The following is a 20,266-nucleotide window of genomic DNA, read 5'->3' on the forward strand; positions in this document are numbered from 1 at the left end:
TGGAAATAAGTTCAGTTCATTTCTAGGTAGTGTATGTCATAGTAAACACATTTTATGAACACGTAAATAAATACTGTTGGGATACCCTAGTGGTTTTCTCAGCTGGGATCCAGGGAGAGAATGAAGCCTTAGTGCCCTAAAGCATGTAATGAAGTGCCTCCTCCAGGTGCATCTAGAATAAAACTATCTATGCCCATCCTTGAGGCAACTGAGAAAATGGGCACTACAACAATTTTCTTGGTGTACTCTCAGGACATCTTTATCTTGCTACACTAAAGCAATATTATAAAGAATACCTAACTTTGTGATATTTTCAAGTGTTGGGCTTTAAAATGGTCATAGCTGGCATGGCTTCTAGCAATTCATTAAATATGGCTACTTCCATACTCAAAAAAAGAATGAACAAAGAACCCAACTTTACCAATTCAAAAAACACCAAAGGAAACCCAACAACAGCAAAATCCCTGGCTCATGGAGGAAAACTGCAAACTGTCTGTCTTCACTGCCCCTGCTAAATACATGCTTCTAAGACTCTTAAGTTTGCTTTCTCAAACAGAACACAAGTAGAAATGTAGGACTTTATGAATCCAGGCACTGGAAAACAATACTGATTTCTTAATTTTGTATTGGGCAATCCTCCGGAGGCTCCGTGACTCCTGATTTTTAATACTTTTTCAATTATTAGAGTCTGAAAATTTAGATTTGAATATGCCCCTCCTCCTTCCCTGCCTCAATCTCCACCTTCTCTGGAGAAGCCCTGATTCTGGTATCTTATGCGGAATTGTCTATTTCTCTTTCTCTCACACACATACTAAAAAGGATCTATGCATATTTATATACACACTCATATATATATATAGTTTTAGAATTCTGCCTATCAAGTTAACTTCCCATTGCCACCTAGAAAATCTATTTGTGACAAGCCTGGCTTTAGGTCCTTCATGATAGCCTGATCCATGCCTACTTCTACTAGTACAAACTTGTATTATGCCACCTTCCCCTTCTTCCTTCATTTCTGCCACAATGTCTTCTCATTCTTGGGTCATTTTGACATGTTCTCTTTGCGTGGAATAATCTTTCCCCTTCTGCTCCATCTTGGTTATTTCTAGCCAACTTTTAGAATTCAGACCAATTATTGCTTTTTCAGGCTAATTCTCTACCTATCCAGACAAAGTTAGGTCCCTCTCTAAAAGTTCTCACATTTCCTAAAATGTCTGTAAGTAGATGTTTAAAGTTTGACCAACTCCAGGCACATTTTAAGGTTTTAAGGGTGGGGACTATGTCCTTTTTGTTTGCTATTACATCTTTAGGACCTGAAACATAGTCATCAAAACACAGCTGAGGATTGATCAAATGATGGCTTTTTGGTGTCAAAATTCAGTCTTTAAACAAACCTCAGACCCCTTACTGGATGCAATTCTGAATGTTAAACTGGATAGGTTTGCAGTGATATCGAAAGGCCAATGGCTAAAAACAACTGGGCCTCCTGTGACGAAAGTCCCACAAATGATGGAATTCAGAATGTTGGGTAGGAAAAGAGGACTTAAGTCTCCCTCCCATCTTCTTTTGTGTCCTTCATTGCAGAGAACATAATAAGCACTCTCTTTGGGTAAGTAGCCAGGATTATTTGATATAGAATATATGTCTGTCCAATTTTAAAAGACACTGTCAAATGGTGATTATACCAATTTACATTTTGAAAAGTATTATATGAAAGTTCCAGCTGCTTTACACCTTTGTCAACACTTGATACTGTTAGTTTTTAAAATTTATCCATTCTGGTGGGTATGTAGTGGCACTTGCACCATAGTTTTAACTAATATGTAATAAAGTTGAACATTTTTTCATATGTGCTCTTTTTATAAAGTACCCATTTAAGTCTTGCCCATTTATGGAAATGTGATGTCTGTTATTTCCTTATTAAGTAACTTTTTTCTTATTAATAATTTCCTTTTTAATTGGTAATAGTTTTTATAGTTCGAATATAAGCCCATTTTTTTATTTTATATATTATACTTTCCTCTTTTTATTCTCTCGATGTCTTCTGATGTCATTCATTAATTTTAGTAAAATTCAATTCATCTGTGTTTCCATTATGATCATTGTGTTTTTTTTGTATGTGTTCTGTTTAAGAAATTCTTTCTTATTCAAGGACATGAAAATTTTCTCCTTGAAGCTCCACTGTTTATATTTTCATTTAGGTCTACAACTCAAAATCAATTTGCATGGTGGTGTGATATGAGTCAAGGTTTATTTTTAAAATATGGACTCAACTGATCTAGCATCATTTACAGTCAAGATAAGTCTTTCCCTATTGAATTGCAGTGGTGCCTTTATTATAAATGAGGTAATTATGAAAAACTGGTTTGTTCCTGGACTCTATTTTTTTTCACTGATCAAATTGATTATTCTTATGTTGATTACACATTTTTAATTACTATAGCTTTATATAAAGTCTTCATATCTTGTAGAACAATTCTTCCCTTATTGTTCAAAGATTTCTCACTGACTAAAGTATAAAGTACAAAGTTCTTTGTAGGAGACATAAGGCTCTCGTTTTCGGAATTCAAGCTTTTACCAGTGTTAATACTTAGAACAAGAGGCATTCAATAAAAGTTGATATTAATTTGGGTGAAATGTGACTTTATGAGTCCTCAAAATAACAAAAAATGAAGTGAAACACTAGCATTATCACCCCGCATCCCTACTAGGAAACTAGAAGATACAGATTATTAATGATATAGAGTTAATGCCACTTTTCCAAAAAAAAAAAAATGGGAAAGGTAAGCAACATGTTGGCGGTGATACGTGTGCCCCTTAAAACTCCCTTAAACAGGTAATCATGTTCCTATTGCCAAAGCATGTGAGCATTAAAGGAGAAATGAGAGAGAAAATGACGGGGACTTTTTCCTGGAAGAGAGTTCGTCCCTCACCTTCTTCCGAGTGGAATTTTTAGACTACCTACGAGTGATTGTCAGAACACTCTGAGGTAGCATCCTCTGTACAGCCAGTTTTAGAGGTCAATTTTCAAGAGGCTATTACAGAGGGAGAAGAGAGGTAGTCTATACAGTTATCTAATCTATAGTTTTACTAGCATTGCTTAAATTGCTTTGGCAGGAATCTTAGTGTACTTCACGGTTGGGAAATAATTTTGTGTGTGTGGACAGTGAAAGCAATCATTTTCAAGTATGCTTGCCAAGTTCTACACCACAGAAAGGCCGGTTAACGCTCTGCATTATGATTTAGTGCTATCTGATGAGAAGGCAAAAAAGAAAAAGGGCCTTAAAAGTGTTTTACAAGGTCTCTAAATCCTCTACATTCTGCTTCTCACAGTCCATATTTAACTGTGACTACTATTGAAAATACCTTTAATTTTGCTTTTTTTTGAGCCTCGAGAGCCATCTTTCTTAAATCCTCGGTCTCCTTCTGTAACTGTTCATTTTCTTGCTGAAGTTTTAGCCTTTGTTCACTGACGAAACCACAGTTCTCTCTTTCAGATTCCAGGAGATTTTGAAGTTTCTGAATCATTTCTTGGCAACGTGATATCTCTTCTGAGGAACTGATTAAAAAAAGAAAACAAACAAACAAACAAAAAAACTTAAACTTAATGATAGGTAATGGACGTCAAGAAATCTGTCTATATTTTTACATAGAGTTTGTTTTCTTGTTCTGGACCATTTGTCTTCATCGTACAACCTAACTGCATGGTGTCAGAATTCTATGCTATGCCAGGAAAGCACATTCAATTTAGCTATCTTAACTAAGAATAGAAGAACATTGAGAATCCGTGTGTAAAGAGGACTTCAAGAGAACAAACTGAAGCTAATGGTATGAAAGGTGAAATAGTAATAAAACTTTATTTCCTCAAGCAACCCCCATAGAAAGACATTAGCTGGCCATATTAGCCAATTATAATAAGACCTATTTCATATTTTCCTATTATACTTGTCTTATAAATGGTTTTTATACTTTTCTGATTCTATAAACTTATTTAATCATAGTTTAAATAGGTTATATTTTTTGAACTTTCTCTACAATGGATTGTTGGGTGACACAACTTCCAAACATGTCTAGTACTAATTTTTATCCCTCTCATTTTAAATTTCTATCTTTTCAATTCTAGGTAATCAAATACTGTGAACATCCCTTGGTCAATACAAGGCCTTCATTTCCCATAATATTTATAGGTCTGTTTTTTTTGTTTTTGTTTTTGTCTATATCAACGTTGGCTAATAAAGTTATTAGTGAAATGATGGATATAGGCAATGATCGACAAAGAGTGCTAGTGAGAAAGATGCCTTTAAGACCAGAATTAACCACAGGTTGTGCTCTTCTAAACAAAAGTCCAAGATATCAACACCTATGAAGAAATCCTACAAAAAAAAATGAAAGCTGGATACACTCAAGCCTCTTGACTTAATTATTAGCTTTTAGGAACCACAAGGCACAGAGAAACAAGGTAAATGATTACACATATATGCATCCCACTTAACTGCCAGAAAGAAGGACTTTTTTTAAAATGATAAAATACTATTAAATCTTTTCTGTCTGAAGAAATTAGTCTTCAAAAATAATTTTGAACAAAAATATCTATTTGGTGCTAAAGTTTGTTTTTTTAAACACAAGATATAATCCTATATAATAAAAGATTAATATGCAAATTGACAATCACTCCAAGACACAAGAGGCCGCCCTCATGTGGACACAAAATGGCCACCACAAGATGGCCAGCAGGGGAGGGTAGTTGTGGGCAGTTAGGGGTGACTGGGCCAGCAGAGGAGGGCAGTTGGGGGTGGGACAGGACTGCAGGGGAGAGCAGTTGGGGGGACCCAGGCCTGCAGGGTAGGGAAGTTGAGGGGGACCAGGCCTGTAGGGGGAGGACAGTAGGAGGCTACAAGCAGGGGAGGACAGTTAGGGGTGACCAGATTAGCAGGGGAGTGGTTAGGGGCAATCAGGAAGAGGTAAGTGAGCAGTTGGGAGCCAGCAGTTCTGGATTGTGAGAAGGATGTCCAACTTCCCATTTAAGCCTGATCCCACTAGGATCGGGCCTAAACCGGCCGTCGGATATCCCTCAAGGGGTCCCAGATTGGAGAGGGTGCAGGCTGAGCTGAGGGACACCCCCCCCGCCCCCCCCCCCCCCCCCCGCCACATGCATGAATTTTATGCTTTGGGCCTCTAGTTAATTATTAATCCTATAAAGAAAGTAAAGGATCTGTCAAAAATTGTTTGCATTCTGAAAATGTTATCACAGAAAATTCCATAGAGTGTCTTACTTTATTTCAAATTGTTTTAGTTTATTTTCTGCTGTCTTAAGTCTTAGCTGAAGATCATCTTTTGAACACTCTGCAACCAGACATCTTTGGTGCATTTCTTCCAGTTTTCTGTAATGATTTTCGTTTACTTTGCCTTCACGGTAAACCTGCAGAAGAGGCTCATTGGTATGTTACCTTACAGAGACAATGTTCTAAGAAATTATAGATTTAAAAATGGAAATCAATGATGAGAAATCAAAATCCATGATCCTGTGTTTATCTTTTACCACTTTAATGTAGTAAAGCACATCAATAATTAAGATGGATGTTTTACATTTATAAAATACAATGCTAAAAACTGACAAAATAATGACTTCTTATTTTTTAAAATGATTCATGCTCATTGTAAATTATTCCAATAGTTTTAATATTTAAAAAAATGTAAAAGAGCTGAAGTAAAAAAAAAAAAGTGCTCTAGATGTCACCCTTAAGAGGTAACTGCTTTGATTCTTTGATAAAAATCCCAGAAGTCAATTATTTAAATTTTCAAACACAATATATGTTATGGTGTAATGAGCAGAACTATCTGAAAGTGACTACAAAATGCCCCTTTGTGTTAACTAGATAATGGTCTAGCTGAAATGGGGGTTCCCCCTTGCCTCGCAGGAATGATTGTACCCAAGTTCAGCTTCCTATGTAGCCTTCTCCCACAACATCCTATATAAAAAAAAGCCTAATATGCAAATTGACTGAAGAGTGGAACGATAGGCAGAATGACTGGTCACTTATGATGCACACTGACCACCAGGGGGCAGTCATTCAATGCAGGAGCTGCCCCCAAAACCCAAGCCAGACAAGGCAGTTGCCAGCAGGGGCCCCCTGATTGCCCCATCAGTCACCCCACAGATTGGCCTTGATTGCCAGCCAGACCTAGGGAGGGACCCTACCCATGCACGAATTTCATGCACCAGGCCTCCAGTAGAGTCTATAACACCCCAAGAATTGTAAGGTCTAGGCAGCTCACATTTTCACACAAATCCTACCCTTCAAATCCAGACTGCCTGGACAGGTAACCCGAGTCTTCTCCCACTGATAAGATGCTTTGTTACTCCTACTCTATAAAAATGATAGAATATCAGCACATGTCCTACTACCAAAATGCAGACTCATATTGCAATGCAGCAGGGGACTTTAGCACATTTGTCTTTGGACAGTGGGAGAACCTGTTACCTTTAGCCTTGTAAGTTTTACATTTCTCCAATACAGCCTATTCCTTAACTTATGCTATGTGATGTTAAAATTTCACCTCAAGCCCTGATTGCAATTTAAATGGTACATATATGATGAAAACTGAGAAGCATCAACCATGAAGGAGAATGGTGACCATGAAGTTCCTACCTAAAAATCCTGTGTGCTTTTTTTTTTTTTTTTTACCTAGATAAGGGATTAAAAAGATGTTTTGCTTTTTAAATTACTCTTTTATGATCCTATGTTGTTATGATCTCTGCATGTTAATGATATAAATATATCACATGCTTTTTATGCTATATAGCTCTTGGAAGAAAATCAAACTTTGACTCTATTACTGACTATCTTTTTAAACACTGAGTAATTGTGTGCTGAATCAAATGTAGCCCCTTACCCCCAAGGCTCTTGAAGAGAGTGGGATATTTACTGCTAATAAAAGAAAGTTATCTAAGTAAGAAAAAAATGTTAACTATAGACTCCTTACAATATGTTTCCCTCAAATATCATTGGGGTAAGTGTTTTTCTTAACTATGAAATAAAAATATGCATTTTTAAAGGTAAAAATCACATCAATGTCATAATTTTCAAGTTGGCATAACATTTAAAATGAGAAGACAGACAAAATAAAATTTACCATTGGGATGAGGTTTGAGCAATGAATATAGCTTTTTCATAAAATTTATACTTTTATGTATTTCAAGCCTAAAAAAAACACTCACCAGATGAATACTTATAATATAGGGGTTGCTAGTAGATAGTGTGATGGAAGCAGACAGTAATGTTGAATATTTGCAGTTGGATTTTAGGCAGTTATTTTTTTCTTTTTCTTTTTACCTTTTCTAGTTCTTCTTCCACTGCTTTTTTCTCCTTAATGACTCGTTCAATTTGGCCTTGTTTTTCGGTACACTCCTGTAAATTCAAGTCATATTGTAAATAGCTATAATATTTGTAAATCCTTAAGAAAAATGGAAAAACATGGATAATATTATTTGTTCATAACAGGAACGCCACATTCCCCCTATCAGTATAGCAAGGCCTTGGTTAAAACAAAAACAAACGAACAAACTCCATCTTCAAAGAGCTAACTACTCCAGGATTTCAGAAATCACCCCAATACAGAATGCCAAGTTCTAAGTAAATATACCAGTCGAGTGACAGAAGTTGAGGGACAGCAAGGAGAAAAACATAAATAAATGAGATCCATTTCTCATCTTTTAGCTTTTCTTCCCCATAAATTCTTATCATATTTTAAAAGAAAATACCAGACTAGGCAAAGGCACAGCACCCTAAGGATACATGTGGACTAAAAGCTTGTATATAAATTCTAAAAGTAAAAAAAAAATTTTTTTGCAGAACTTATTAACAGCCAATGCAAGGGGCAGTGCAGAACATGGCTGGCGTTGGTGACATGGTGCTGGCAGTGGTTGGCAGTGAAGGCACTGCCGGCCCCAATGGGCCCTGATGAGAGCAGAACTATGGTGGGAAGGTGGAGCAGGTGAGTGGGCAGCGCCAGGCCAAGGTGGGTGAGAAGGAAGGCTTCAGCGGGTGGCGGCAGCAGGTAGTTGGAGAAAGGGAGGCCCCGGCTGGCAGCCAGCAGCCAGCAGCCAGTAGGGACCCTACCCATGCACAAATTTTGTGCACTGGGCCTCTGGTATGCATATAAGTTTCCTCCATGTCTTTTTATGGCTTGAATGGTCATTTCTTTTTAGTGTTAAATAATATTCCATTGTCTAGACATACCACAGTTCATTTATCCATTCACATAGGAAATGATGTCTTGGTGCCTCCAAGGTTTGGAAATTATGAATAAAGTTTTTATAAATAATCATGTGCAGGTCTTTGTGTAGACATACGTTTTCAACTTGTTCAGGTACATAAAGAGGAGTAAAATTGTTGAGCCATGTGTAGGGGTATCTTCAGTTTTGTAAGAAACCACCAAACTGCCTTCAAAAGTGGCTGTTCCACTTTTCATTCCCACCAGCAAAGAATGAAAGTTCCTGTTGCTCCACATCTTTGCCTCTGTTGGTGTTCTGGATTTTGGCCATTCCAATAAGTGTATCTGGCACTTACTTGGTTTAATGAGTGGTATCACATTGTTGTTTTAATATACACAAATAATAATTTAATAAAAAAAAAAAACTGTCAAAAAAAATAAATCCTTAGGCAACCTCAAAAAAAAAAAATAATAATTTGCATTTTCCTGGTGGCATATGATATGGAGCGACTTCTCATAAGCTTACTTTATATCTGTTTATCTTCTTCAGTGAGATGCCTACTAAGGTCTTTGGTCCATTTTTAATCGACTTATTTGTTTTCTTATTGTTGAATATTAAGAGTTCTTTGTGTATTCTGGATGAGACTTTTATCAGGTATGTCTTTTGCAAATATTTTTTCCTAATCTATAGCCTGAGTTTCCTGAGAAAATATAAATGCTTAATTAAAACACTTTTCTCTTTTTCTTTCTTTTTATTACATTTATTGGGATGAGATATAGAATGGAATACTACTCAGCCAGAAGGAAATATGAAATACTGCCATTTGCAATAACATGGATGGACCTTGAGAATATCATGCTAGCAAAATTAGTCAGACAGGAAAAGTTAGAAACCATATGATTTCACTCATATGTAAGATATAAAATTGAAAGCAACAAATGAACAAACAAACAAACAAAACAAAAACTCATAGTAACAGAAACACTCATAGGCAACAGTAAACACTTTCAATTAGTCATACAGTTTTCCCAATGGAATCAACAGGACATCAGATAATATTGGGTCGGCAACTAAGTAATTGCGGATTTTTTAAAAAAATCAAAGAATTTTTTCATGGAACTAAATAACTTTATTCTGTAATGTATTGCCCATTTTGATCAATGACCTTTTGCCATCTTTCAGGCAGCATCATAATCCCACGTTCAAAAAACTTCTGGTTTTTATTAGCAAAAAACTGAATCAGGTACGATTTGACATCATCATCATTATTGAAATTTTTACCATTCAAGGAGTTTTGTAAAGATCGAAACAAAAAGTAATCAGATGGTGCAAGGTCAGGACTATATGGTGGATGTGGCAAAACATCCCAACCAAGCTCCATTAATTTTTGCCGAGTGACCAAAGATGTGTGTGGCCTTGCATTGTCATGATGGAATACAACACCTTTTCGATTTGTCAATTCGGGCCGCTTTTCTTCAACTGCATTGTTTAATTTCGTTAGTTGTTCAATGTAGACATCAGAATTGATCGTTCGGTTGGGTGGTAAGAGTTCAAAGTAGACAAGTCCTTTGTAATCCCACCAAACTGATAACAAAACCTTCTTTTGATGAATATCAGCTTTTGATGTTGTTTGAGTTGGTTCACCTGGCCTGCTCCACGATCTTTTCCACTTGATATTGTTGTAAACAATCCATTTTTCATCGCCAGTTATCAGTCGTTTTAAAAATGGATCATTTTCATTACGTTTCTTTAGCAAATAGCAGCTGCTAATGCGTTGCGTTAACTGTGATTCTTTCAGTTCGTGAGGAACCCATGTATCGAGTTTTTGAACATAGCCAAGTTGTTTTAAGTGATTTTCAATGCATGTATGTGATACATGAAGCTTCTCTGCAATCTCACGTGTTGTACTGTGACAGTCTGAATTGATTATTGCTTTGATTAGGGCGTCATCAACTTCAACTGGACGACCAGAGCGTTTTTCATCTTTGAGTGAAAAATCACCAGAACGAAATTTGGCAAACCAATTTTGACACTGCCGTTCTTTTAAGGCTTCGTCACCATAAACAGCACATAACTTTTTATGAGCTTGCGATGCGTTTTCCCTTTGCGGAAATAAAAAAGCAAAATATGACGAAAATGTTCCTTTTGATTTTCCATTTTTCAACGAACGCCAAACGAAAACTACAAAACAGATCAAAAAACTTTTTTTACTGATTAACAGCTGAATAGCCAACTATCAAATAACAAAATGTGTTTTACATTTGTACTACGTCTGCAAACCTAAAAATTCAACTGAAGCCATAAATGTGTGAAACCCACAATTACTTAGCTGCTGACCCAATATTTAATATTTTTAGAAAAAGCCACTTGGCTATGAATTAGAATTGTTTCACTGTAAAGCCTAAGAAACATGTATTAAAATAACCTGAAATTATAATTTATTTTACTCCAAAGTGAGTTGACAGAGCTCTGGTTGTTACACAGCTAACAGCTTTTTTTTTTTTTTTTTTTTTTTTTTTTGTGTGTGTGTGTGTGTGTGTGTGTGTGTGTTTTGTTTGTTTGTTTTAAATCCCTGCAGGTCTTATCTAGTACATGTTCTTTTGGGGAAATATAAGGACAAATGTTCTTGTCCGTGTAGAGTTTATAATCCATTAAATAATCCTGAACTAAGGTATGCCCTTCTTCCTCAAAGCTGTTAATCCTTTGATAGCTAAATCACTCCATTTAAGAGAATCAGCAAAATAGCAAGGAGATAGAAGGAGAAAAAAGCGCCGCCGCCCACCCCCCGCCCCCCGCATCCTATTAATTTTACCTAATGTTTCTGTATCCTTAAAACAAATGACACTCATCAGACAAAAAGTAACACTGCTGTTCTATTGGTCTCAGGACCTATGCACAATGACTAAGTTCCCATTATGCACACTGGAGTTTGCAGAATGTGGAGAAGATGTGGTCCTTCTCTCTGGGGTGACTAAATACCAATCAGATATCCTCCCAACTTCAGAAATTCTTATACCTTTACTCCCCTGTAAGCAAGGTTGTTAAACTCCATTTCATCTATCTTCAAGTTAAATTTATTTATTTAATCCACCTCTAGCCACACAAGCACTCTTTTCCTTACCCCTCTTTGCCTACTCATCCTTCAGTACTCCTTCCTTCGGGAAGCTTGTCTTTCTTCCTTCTCACTCTCATATATACCTTTTTTTTCCTCCCTGGTCTCCCATGTGAACCCAGCTGTAGCTGGCTGATTCACTCGTGCCAGGTGAATTCTTTGTCAAAGATAGATAATCAGAGCCATCTTTCCTGCTAGATTATAAATTCCAAGACATCAGATAACATGTTCATTTTGATTTCCTCTCTGTCCCTAGCATCTAGTATAGTTCTTGTCTTAATAAACATCTTTTGAATTAACGAGGTCCAATACTATGTCTCTTGCCCTTTAAAATAAGCAATTTCAGAAGAAAATATCAATACAGGCTTCTAACATACCATCTGAAGGGCTGACAGTTCTTCTGTTAGTCGAGAAATCTGTACCTGATATTGTTTTCTTGAATTGGAAATCTGTAAATTAAGATATTTATGAATTATTAAGGACTAAAATAAAAATTAATAATATCCAATATACACATTTAGAATAATAATTTTGATAAAAAATAAAGTTGTAACTTTTAGGGCATAAAAGATAAGTAAGCACAGGAAATATTAGTTGTAAGACACCACTGCACTCGGACCAGCCAGCACAGGAAATATTAAAGAATTAAGAATTTATCATGAAGTGGGAGGAAAGAGACTACGATAAAGGACAGTGGTTATCAAGCATTTTGGTCCCAGAATCCTTTACACAATAAAAAACAGCTATTTTTTGTTTATGATTTTTTTTCTATTGAAATGTACCATATTAGAGATTAAAACAGAAAATTTCAAAGTATTTACTTATTAATTCCTTCATAAATAACAATAACTAAGGTTTTTACAGTTTAGTACAAATAATATATTTTATAAAAAGTAAGTAACTTCTAAAATTAAAATATTTTGAGAAGAGTGGGATTATTTTACATTTTTGCAAATTTCCAGTTCTGCCTTAAAACACCTAACAAGTTGAATAGAGGTCTGAAAGATCTTTAGATAGAGAGAAACTAGATTTTAGGAGGCAGTTGAATACTTGTGTTTGCAGAAAGGTTTGGACTGAATTCAGAGATTGCAACACTTTTGAAAAAATTACAGAGATTATTAAAGGATTCATGCAAAAGATAACCTCCATTGACCATAAAACTAATGTAAATTTATCTTAGAATTAGACATCAATTAGAGGATGTCTCTTATCATGAGCACTTTGATAAAAACAGTTTCATCATATATATATCTATGTAAGAAAATAGTTAACACCTAGTGAAGGAATACACAGTATATCTAACTACTTTTTATAGAGCTAACTTGCCTTATTTATTAAATTTATTTATTTATTTTTTTAAAATATATTTTTACTGATTTTAGAGAGGAAGGGAGAGAGATAGAAACATCAATGAGAATCATTGATCAGCTACCTCCTGCATACCCACCACTGGGGATTGAGCCCTCAACCTAGGCATATGCCTTGACTGGGAATCGAATTGTGATCTCTTGGTTCATAGGTCAATGCTCAGCTACTGAACAGACTGGCCGGGCAAATTTATTTTTTATTAAATACAGTTGGCATACAATATTATATTAGCTAGAGGTGTATGGAAGCTCATTTTAAAGGAAAAGGTATTATTTTACAATAATTTGTGTTAATAATTTCATTGATAAGTCTTTATAAATATGTAGGCAAGGATTTTAATGTAAATATTTAAAAATTAAACTATAAATTTCTGCTTTTTCTAAACCTTGTCTCTGACAAAGTGTCAAATTAAAAATTATAACCCAGGCTTCTTGAAAAAATGGCAGATTCTAGGTCTGAGACAGGGAAAGCACGGGATAAGAGAGAAACATCACTTATGCAAGAAAGCTAGAGAGACAACCTTATATAATAAAAGCATAATATGCAAATTGACCAAACGGCGAATGACCAGTCACTATGATGCTCACTGATCACGGAGGGATAGACGCTCAATGCAGGAACTGCCCCCTGGTGGTAAGTGCGCTCCCACAACAGGAGAGCTGCTCAGCCAGAAGCAAGGCTCAGCTGGCAAGCCCAGCAGTGGTGACGGAGCCTCTCCTGCCTCTGCTGCAGGCAGGTGGTAAGGAGAGAGGGGTCTTGGGACTGTAAGAGCCCAAGACTACAAGAGGGATGTCTGACTGCCAGTTTAAGCCCGACCCCTGATTGGGCCTAAGCCACAGTTGAACATTCTCCGAGGGGTCCCAGACTGCGAGAGGGTTCAGGCCAGGCTGAGGGACACCCCCCTCAGTGCATGAGTCTCGTGCACTGGGCCTTTAGTTTGAAGATAAAAAGACTGATGGTAATATAATATAACATAAAATGAATCCACAGTGATATTAAAAAAAAGGGGCAGGGCACTTCTCTAGTGAAAAAACAACAGCTTATAAATGTATAGAAAGAATAGAATATTATCATTTTAATCTGTCCATATAATATTTATTTCTGGCAAGAACTATCAATGAGTGCCAAGACCAGTGTATGAAAGATTTTGGTGAAAAAGGATACCAGCATGGTCTTCAACAAACTCCCCCAATTATTTATTAAGTGACAATGGAGAAATCTGATCTTACCATCTCAATCATGTGATCAAACTTAGCATCACCAATGCATACCCTGACATTATAGCTCCCTGATATGGCAGGGCAGGAGGTGGGAGGTATGTATATACATCACTCTGCCATTTCCCTACCCTCCACTGCTTTCCCACTCCACCTCAAATTGTAGGTGCTAATATCCTATGTTGGTTTTTATTTGAAATTTGGTACATTGATGCTGTACCAAATTAGCTGATATTTAAGTAACTAGGTCCATCAAGCAAAACTTAAGCAGTATTGAGTCTTAAGCTGTAAAATTTTTAATTTTAAATATAATTAAAAGCCCCCTTACTTCCTTCTTGGCTCTTGAGGCAGCCTCTTGCATAAACTGAGAAAATGATTTTTTAATTTTCTCTATCTCTTCTTCTTTTTGCTTCTCCTCAAGCAGAGCCTGCAGAAAATAATAATTGATGTTATTATAGGCCACATCATTAATAAAGATAACATAATAAATGGGTAAAAATTTCTTGAAAGCAAACATTTTAAACTTCTGAGACATCTCCACTTGGAGTTCTTACTTAAGTTATGAGTGGTATTATTTTCTCTGACCTCTTCACCTGACCTTGTCCTAACTAAAGATTTATCATTTTCCTTTGGTATTTATTTCATCTAGTCCATCAATCCCTAATCTTTACAGCTGGAGGTCTTAGAATCATTTCTAAAAATTTCTTCTCCCTTTACAAAATAAGTCAAGTCCAAGTGTTTCATTCTTGGAAAAAATCTCTTGGATTTCCCTTTCTATTCATTATTTGGTATTATTGCCATTAAGTCCCTTGTCATTTCACATCTCAATCACTGTAGAGGCCACCTGCTCTGTCTTCTTGATGTGTTTCTATCCCTCCCATCATTTTTATCTCACCTAAAGAACAGCTTCATACTCTCAGTTCTGTTGTCAGTTATACTCATCTCTCTGTCTTCCTATGGAGCCAACTCCTGGCCTCCAAAACTTCCTCCTTCAACCCATGCCAATCAGGCTTTCACCACACTCCAAACCGCCCACTCAGGAGTCATTTCAGAGTAATTGTTATTTAATCTGTCAGCAACACTTGAGATAATGGGTTACTTTCTCCCTTATTTTACATTCTTATTTGGCTTTTTGTGCATCTTGTTTGGTTTTCCTCTCACCATTCCCTTTCAGTCTGTGTTGTTGCTTTTTCCTCTTCTCAACCTCTTTGATATTAGACTCAGGCCTTGGTCCTTTGCTCCACCTATGTCCATCCTTGGTGCTCTAATCCAATATCTTTATTCTAAATATCACTTAGATGCTAACAATTCCCAAGTTTACCTCTTCAGTCCAAATATCTTTCTGAGCCCTGAATCAATCAATCAATCAATCAATCTCAATCTTTCTCTCTCATCATCCTATTAAGTGGTCTAGTGTTCCGATACTACTATTTTTCAAAGGTACCACACGCATTCCCATCTCTCTTTTAAAAAAATCTTTTAATAACTTCCTTCCTGCTTAAATAGGTAAGCTACCCTGTTTCCCTGAAAATAAGACTGTCTTATATTAATTTTTGCTCCCAAAGATGCACTAGGTCTTATTTTCAGGGGATGTCTTATTTTTCCATGAAGAAGAATACGGTACACATTTATTGTTAAATGAAAATAAAGGAAATTTATTACCTGTATACGGTACAGTAGTACAGTAGTTGTCAACACAAACCAGACAAACTGTGAATCCTATAGTATCAAGAATTTACTCATTTATTCAATGACAATTGTGTCATCATCTTCTGGAACATCATCATAACAATCCAATTCCTGAATTTCCTGGTGAATTTCTTGTGACTCTATTTCTTTCAGAATCAGTGGACCAAATCTCTCATGTTTAGCCTAGGGGGGCATTATTTTCGGGGGATGCCTTATATTTCACTCAGAAGGAAACCTGTAAGTAGGTCTTATTTTCGGAGGATGTCTTATTTTCGGGGAAACACGGTAGTAAGAGTAACAGCTATTTGGCTGTGACAACCTGGTGGGGGAGAAGGAAACACTGAGTAAAGGGGGAAGCACTGAAAGAGAACTATGCAGGGCCGTGCTTCAGGTCTGTGTGTGTGATCAGTTTAAAGAACCCTTGACTTCTTGGGACAAGAAGCTGAAGTAGAGAACCCTTTAGTAACTAAGCAATGAGTTGAAAGGCAGCTTAATATTGTAGCCACAGACAGTCTCTATAAAAGTCTGCTGACTTAAGGCCTGGGTGGTAAGAGTTGAGGGTTAGGCAATGAGTGTCACTACGACCTTCTGTCCACCAGCTCTACATACAGTGCTCATCTTTCACAACCTGATGTGAAGAATGCTCATATAATTAGGCTTCAGAGGGCAAAGAAGAACTATTTTGCCCTGCTCTTATTTTTTATTTTACTTTTATTTTTTTTAGCTAATTTAGGTGGTAAGACATAAAATTCCCAAGCATTTTATGTCTATTTTATGTCTATTTCTAAGAGTTGCATGCTATTTCTGGAGGTTTCAACCATTCTAGCAGACAGCATTCAGATGGGAAGATTAGCATTCCTATGGTTTAAATTTGCATAATTATTTATTTTTTAATAGCTTCTTAATAGACAACTTATAGCTTGCTTTTTTTTTTAATGGCACTCTTGGAAAACCCTCTGTTCTGTAAGAAAGGAAACTTAAAGCATTTTCATTGTACTTCCCATATTTCCCAGCATTATTACACATATACTAGGTATTCAATAAATGCTGGTTAAACAAATTAATGATCTCTACATAAGGAAGGCAGCAACATTAAAAACAAATATGAATGCTTTATAATTTCTATAAACTATCATTCATAAGGAAGTGGTAAAGACAAAAATATGATATGTGATCACATTGGAATCGATTGTTAGAAGGTTAAAAAAAAGTGAAATAAAGGCCCCAGTTAATAAATCTCCACAGCTAAATTTAATTCCTGTCAATTAAAATTCTGCTCTATTAAAGTAATTGTGTAAGAGATAAAGGGGAAATAAAGATAAGATTCATCTCATTCAACTGAACAAAATACAGGGTATATTGCAGCAAAGTGCTGTAATAGGTCTTTTAAAATATTTTTTTTTCATTTCAGAGTGGGATGAGAAAGAGAGAAATAGAAATATCAATGATGAGAATCATTGATTAGCTGCCTCTTGCAAGGCCCCAAAGTGGGGGTTGAGCCCACACTCAGGCATGTGCCCTGACCAGGAATCAAACTGTGACTTCCTGGTTAACAGGTCAACGATCAGCCATTGAGCCACACTGGCCAGGATATAACAGGTCTTTTAAAGAGTATAAAACTATAGGGGATGAAGATTAGTTACACAAGGATTATAGACAGAAGAAAAGTCTGATATGTATACATAAGCTTTTGGAGAGGGCTGACACTTTATTATGCTTTATGATATTATAATAAGTCTTATCATCAATAATGTAGTATGCTTATTAAAGGAGAGCAAAGCAATGTCATTTTCACGTGTTTATTCTGTAGTTATAGATTCCCTACTATGTCGTATGGAGGAATATTCAGTATTTTATTTTTTTATAAACATGGTAACTAGTTTTCTTACCTGGTTTTTTTGCAGGTTAGCTTCTTCTAAGAGTTGCATGCTATTTCTGGAGGTTACAACAGCTTCATATCTCTCCTTTTCTAATTCATTGTACTTCGTTTGTAACTCTCTGGTCTGTTTTTCCAAATGTATTTTATCTGCTCTTAGTTGGGTGGCTTCTTGGACTGTCACACATAATCTAAATATTAATAGTCACATTGCAAAAGTTAATTTTTTTTAAAGAGAAGGAAGGAGATAGCATATTTACTGAGCACCTGCTACAGGACAAGCATTATTCCAGTTATTTTCATGTATATTTTCTTATTTGGTTCACATAAAAGTTCTGCATCATAGATTTTGTTATTGCCATTTTAAAGAAAATCAGACCTATTTTAATAGAGGTCATTTGATCAAGGTCGTATGGCTAACAAGCTGTGGGGCTGATATTACGCCTAGATATTCAGATTCTAATTATGTTACATTTTCTATAGTATCATGGTATAATATAGAATAGTTATGTGATAATGTTATAAAGCAGATTCTTTTAAAAAAATATATTTTATTGATTTTTTTACAGAGAGGAAGGGAGAGGGATAGAGAGCTAGAAACATCGATGAGAGAGAAACATCGACCAGCTGCCTCTTGCACACCCTCTTCTGGAGATGTGCCCGCAACCAATGTACATGCTCTTGACCGGAATCAAACCTGGGACCTTTCAGTCCGCAGACGGATGCTCTATCCACTGAGCTAAACGGGTTTCGGCAATAAAGCAAATTCTTTTTTTTTTTTTTTTTTTTTTTAATATATTTTTGTTGATTTTGTACAGAGAGGAAGGGAGAGAGATAGAGAGTTAGAAACATCGATGAGAGAGAGTCATTGATTAGGTGCCTCTTGCACACCCCCTACTAGGGATATGCCCACAACCAAGGTACATGCCCTTGACCGGAATCGAACCAGGGACCCTTTAGTCCCCAAGACGACGCTCTATCCATTGAGCCAAACCGGTTTTGGTAAAGCAAATTCTTAAATAATGAGTAGTTATTTCTATATATATGGTCTTTTTTCTTTCCTTTTCTTTTTGGTTGGCTCCCAGTTCCCATGCTCTACCAGGATTACCCATATTAACTTTGAATATTTTCCCAAGTTCATAAAATCATATACACACATACACAGCATACGTACACTGATCCACAGGTTTCTAAATATAATTATTTTGTTTTATAAAAATTAATATCACTTTTCCATACTTGCTTTTCTCAATGAATAACACATTGTAGAAATCCCCTAGCAGTACACCCAAAAGCTTTTTCCTTTCCTACTATGATGGATGTAATTTTATGTTAATTTGTATGTCCCTGATTACGGAAGGGTTTCAGTATAGTTGAAAAATTTTGTTAGCCACGTCATATCCTTTGCCCATTTTTTTTTCTGATGGGTTATTTACTTTGTCTGTTCCTTTATAAGAACTCTTTGAATATTAAGATAGTAACTTTCAATCTGTTCCTACATACTGCAAACATATTTGTTGTTGTTTGCCTGTTGACTCTACATAGGGAATTTTTTTCACAGGGCAAAATTTCATGTTAATACAGTTAAATTTGACTCTTTTCCCCCCAACTTCTTGGATTTCACTTTTATAAAGGTGTTCTCCATTATCCATAGATTGTGAATGTAAACTCTGAGATTTCCTCAAAAGATTGCTATGTCTTTCATATTTTGACCCCTAAATCTTTAATAACATGTTCTGGTAGGACAACTCTTCCCTAACATTTCACCCTTTACTTTATTTTCAGGCATTTTCCCCCTAAGTGGTGGCAGGAGAAACCTGCTTGGTCCTCTCCCCATCCCCATTCTCACCCTTAAAAACACAGCGCCAGAAGGAAGCTTCCCAGCGCAGCCCATGCTCTCCCCGCTTCCAGTGGACAGAAGTTAGCCTTTTTATTTCATTCCTCTCCTTTTTAAACATTTTGTTGTTGTTGTTTATTTAGTACCTCTGCTTAATCCTAAATGGAGTTAAGGTCCATCACTTAGTTAGGGTTCTGAGCTGTCAGAAGCAGAAGCCAGCCTAAGTGGAAAAGGGTTTATTCGAAGAATAACAGGGTAAATTCACAGACTCACTGGGAGAACTGGAAAACCAGGAATGAAGCTTTGTAGCAAGGAACTTGCCAAAAACTTCCCCCACAGAATTAGCTGGTCTCCCTTTTGGAGATAAATCTGGAGAATTCTACAAACATGGCAGGGAGATGAGATGCAAATGGCCAAAAATAATGATTTTATTTTTATCTAATCACTTTTGCACTCCCTGGCTTTTGCATCACATATTGAGCTGTCCTATCATTTGCTGCATTTAGGTTTATTAATGTTATCTTTTTCAAAAGGCTTCTATTTTCATTATTTAAGGTCCCTCTTATTCTGTTTACTGCTTTTCCCTTTACACCGTACCTTGTGTATAGTAACACCATCACTCCTGCTTTCTTTGTTTACAGGTTGCTGATATTTTATACTAAAACCTTTATTTTAAACTAGAGACCCGGTGCACGGATTTGTGCACCAGCAGGGTCCCTCAGCCTGGACTGCAGGGATCAGGCCGAAGCCAGCTCTCCAACATCCCCAGAGGGGTTGGGAGAGGGTGGTTCTCAGGTGACACACCCTGGAATCGGGCTCCCTCCTCTCTGGTTCCTGGTGCTTCACCCAAAAACTGCAGCTGCCAAGTCATCACAGCTCAGCAGCTCCTGTGTTGAATATCTGCCCCCTGGTGGTCATTGTGCATCATAGCTACTGGTCATATGGTCATGTA

The 20,266-nt window shown here is 36.5% G+C and overlaps 1 protein-coding gene across 2 annotated transcripts in view; it reads right to left on the bottom strand.

The window, feature by feature from the left end:
- SCLT1 (sodium channel and clathrin linker 1) overlaps window positions 1–20,266 on the bottom strand; it is an 83,689-nt gene that overhangs the window by 23,816 nt on the left and 39,607 nt on the right. For both annotated transcript variants that reach the window (XM_084884604.1, XM_084884603.1), the window contains 6 exons: window positions 17,491–17,668; window positions 14,241–14,339; window positions 11,705–11,776; window positions 7,335–7,409; window positions 5,274–5,419; window positions 3,367–3,559 (listed from right to left, as the gene is read on the bottom strand). In XM_084884604.1, coding sequence (XP_084740730.1) covers window positions 3,367–3,559; window positions 5,274–5,419; window positions 7,335–7,409; window positions 11,705–11,776; window positions 14,241–14,339; window positions 17,491–17,668 — 763 coding nt within the window. The remainder of the gene's footprint in view (window positions 1–3,366; window positions 3,560–5,273; window positions 5,420–7,334; window positions 7,410–11,704; window positions 11,777–14,240; window positions 14,340–17,490; window positions 17,669–20,266) is intronic.

The sequence above is a fragment of the Pipistrellus hanaki genome (assembly GCF_964339955.1).
Source record: "Pipistrellus hanaki genome assembly, chromosome: 5".
Classification (NCBI taxonomy): domain Eukaryota; kingdom Metazoa; phylum Chordata; class Mammalia; order Chiroptera; family Vespertilionidae; genus Pipistrellus; species Pipistrellus hanaki.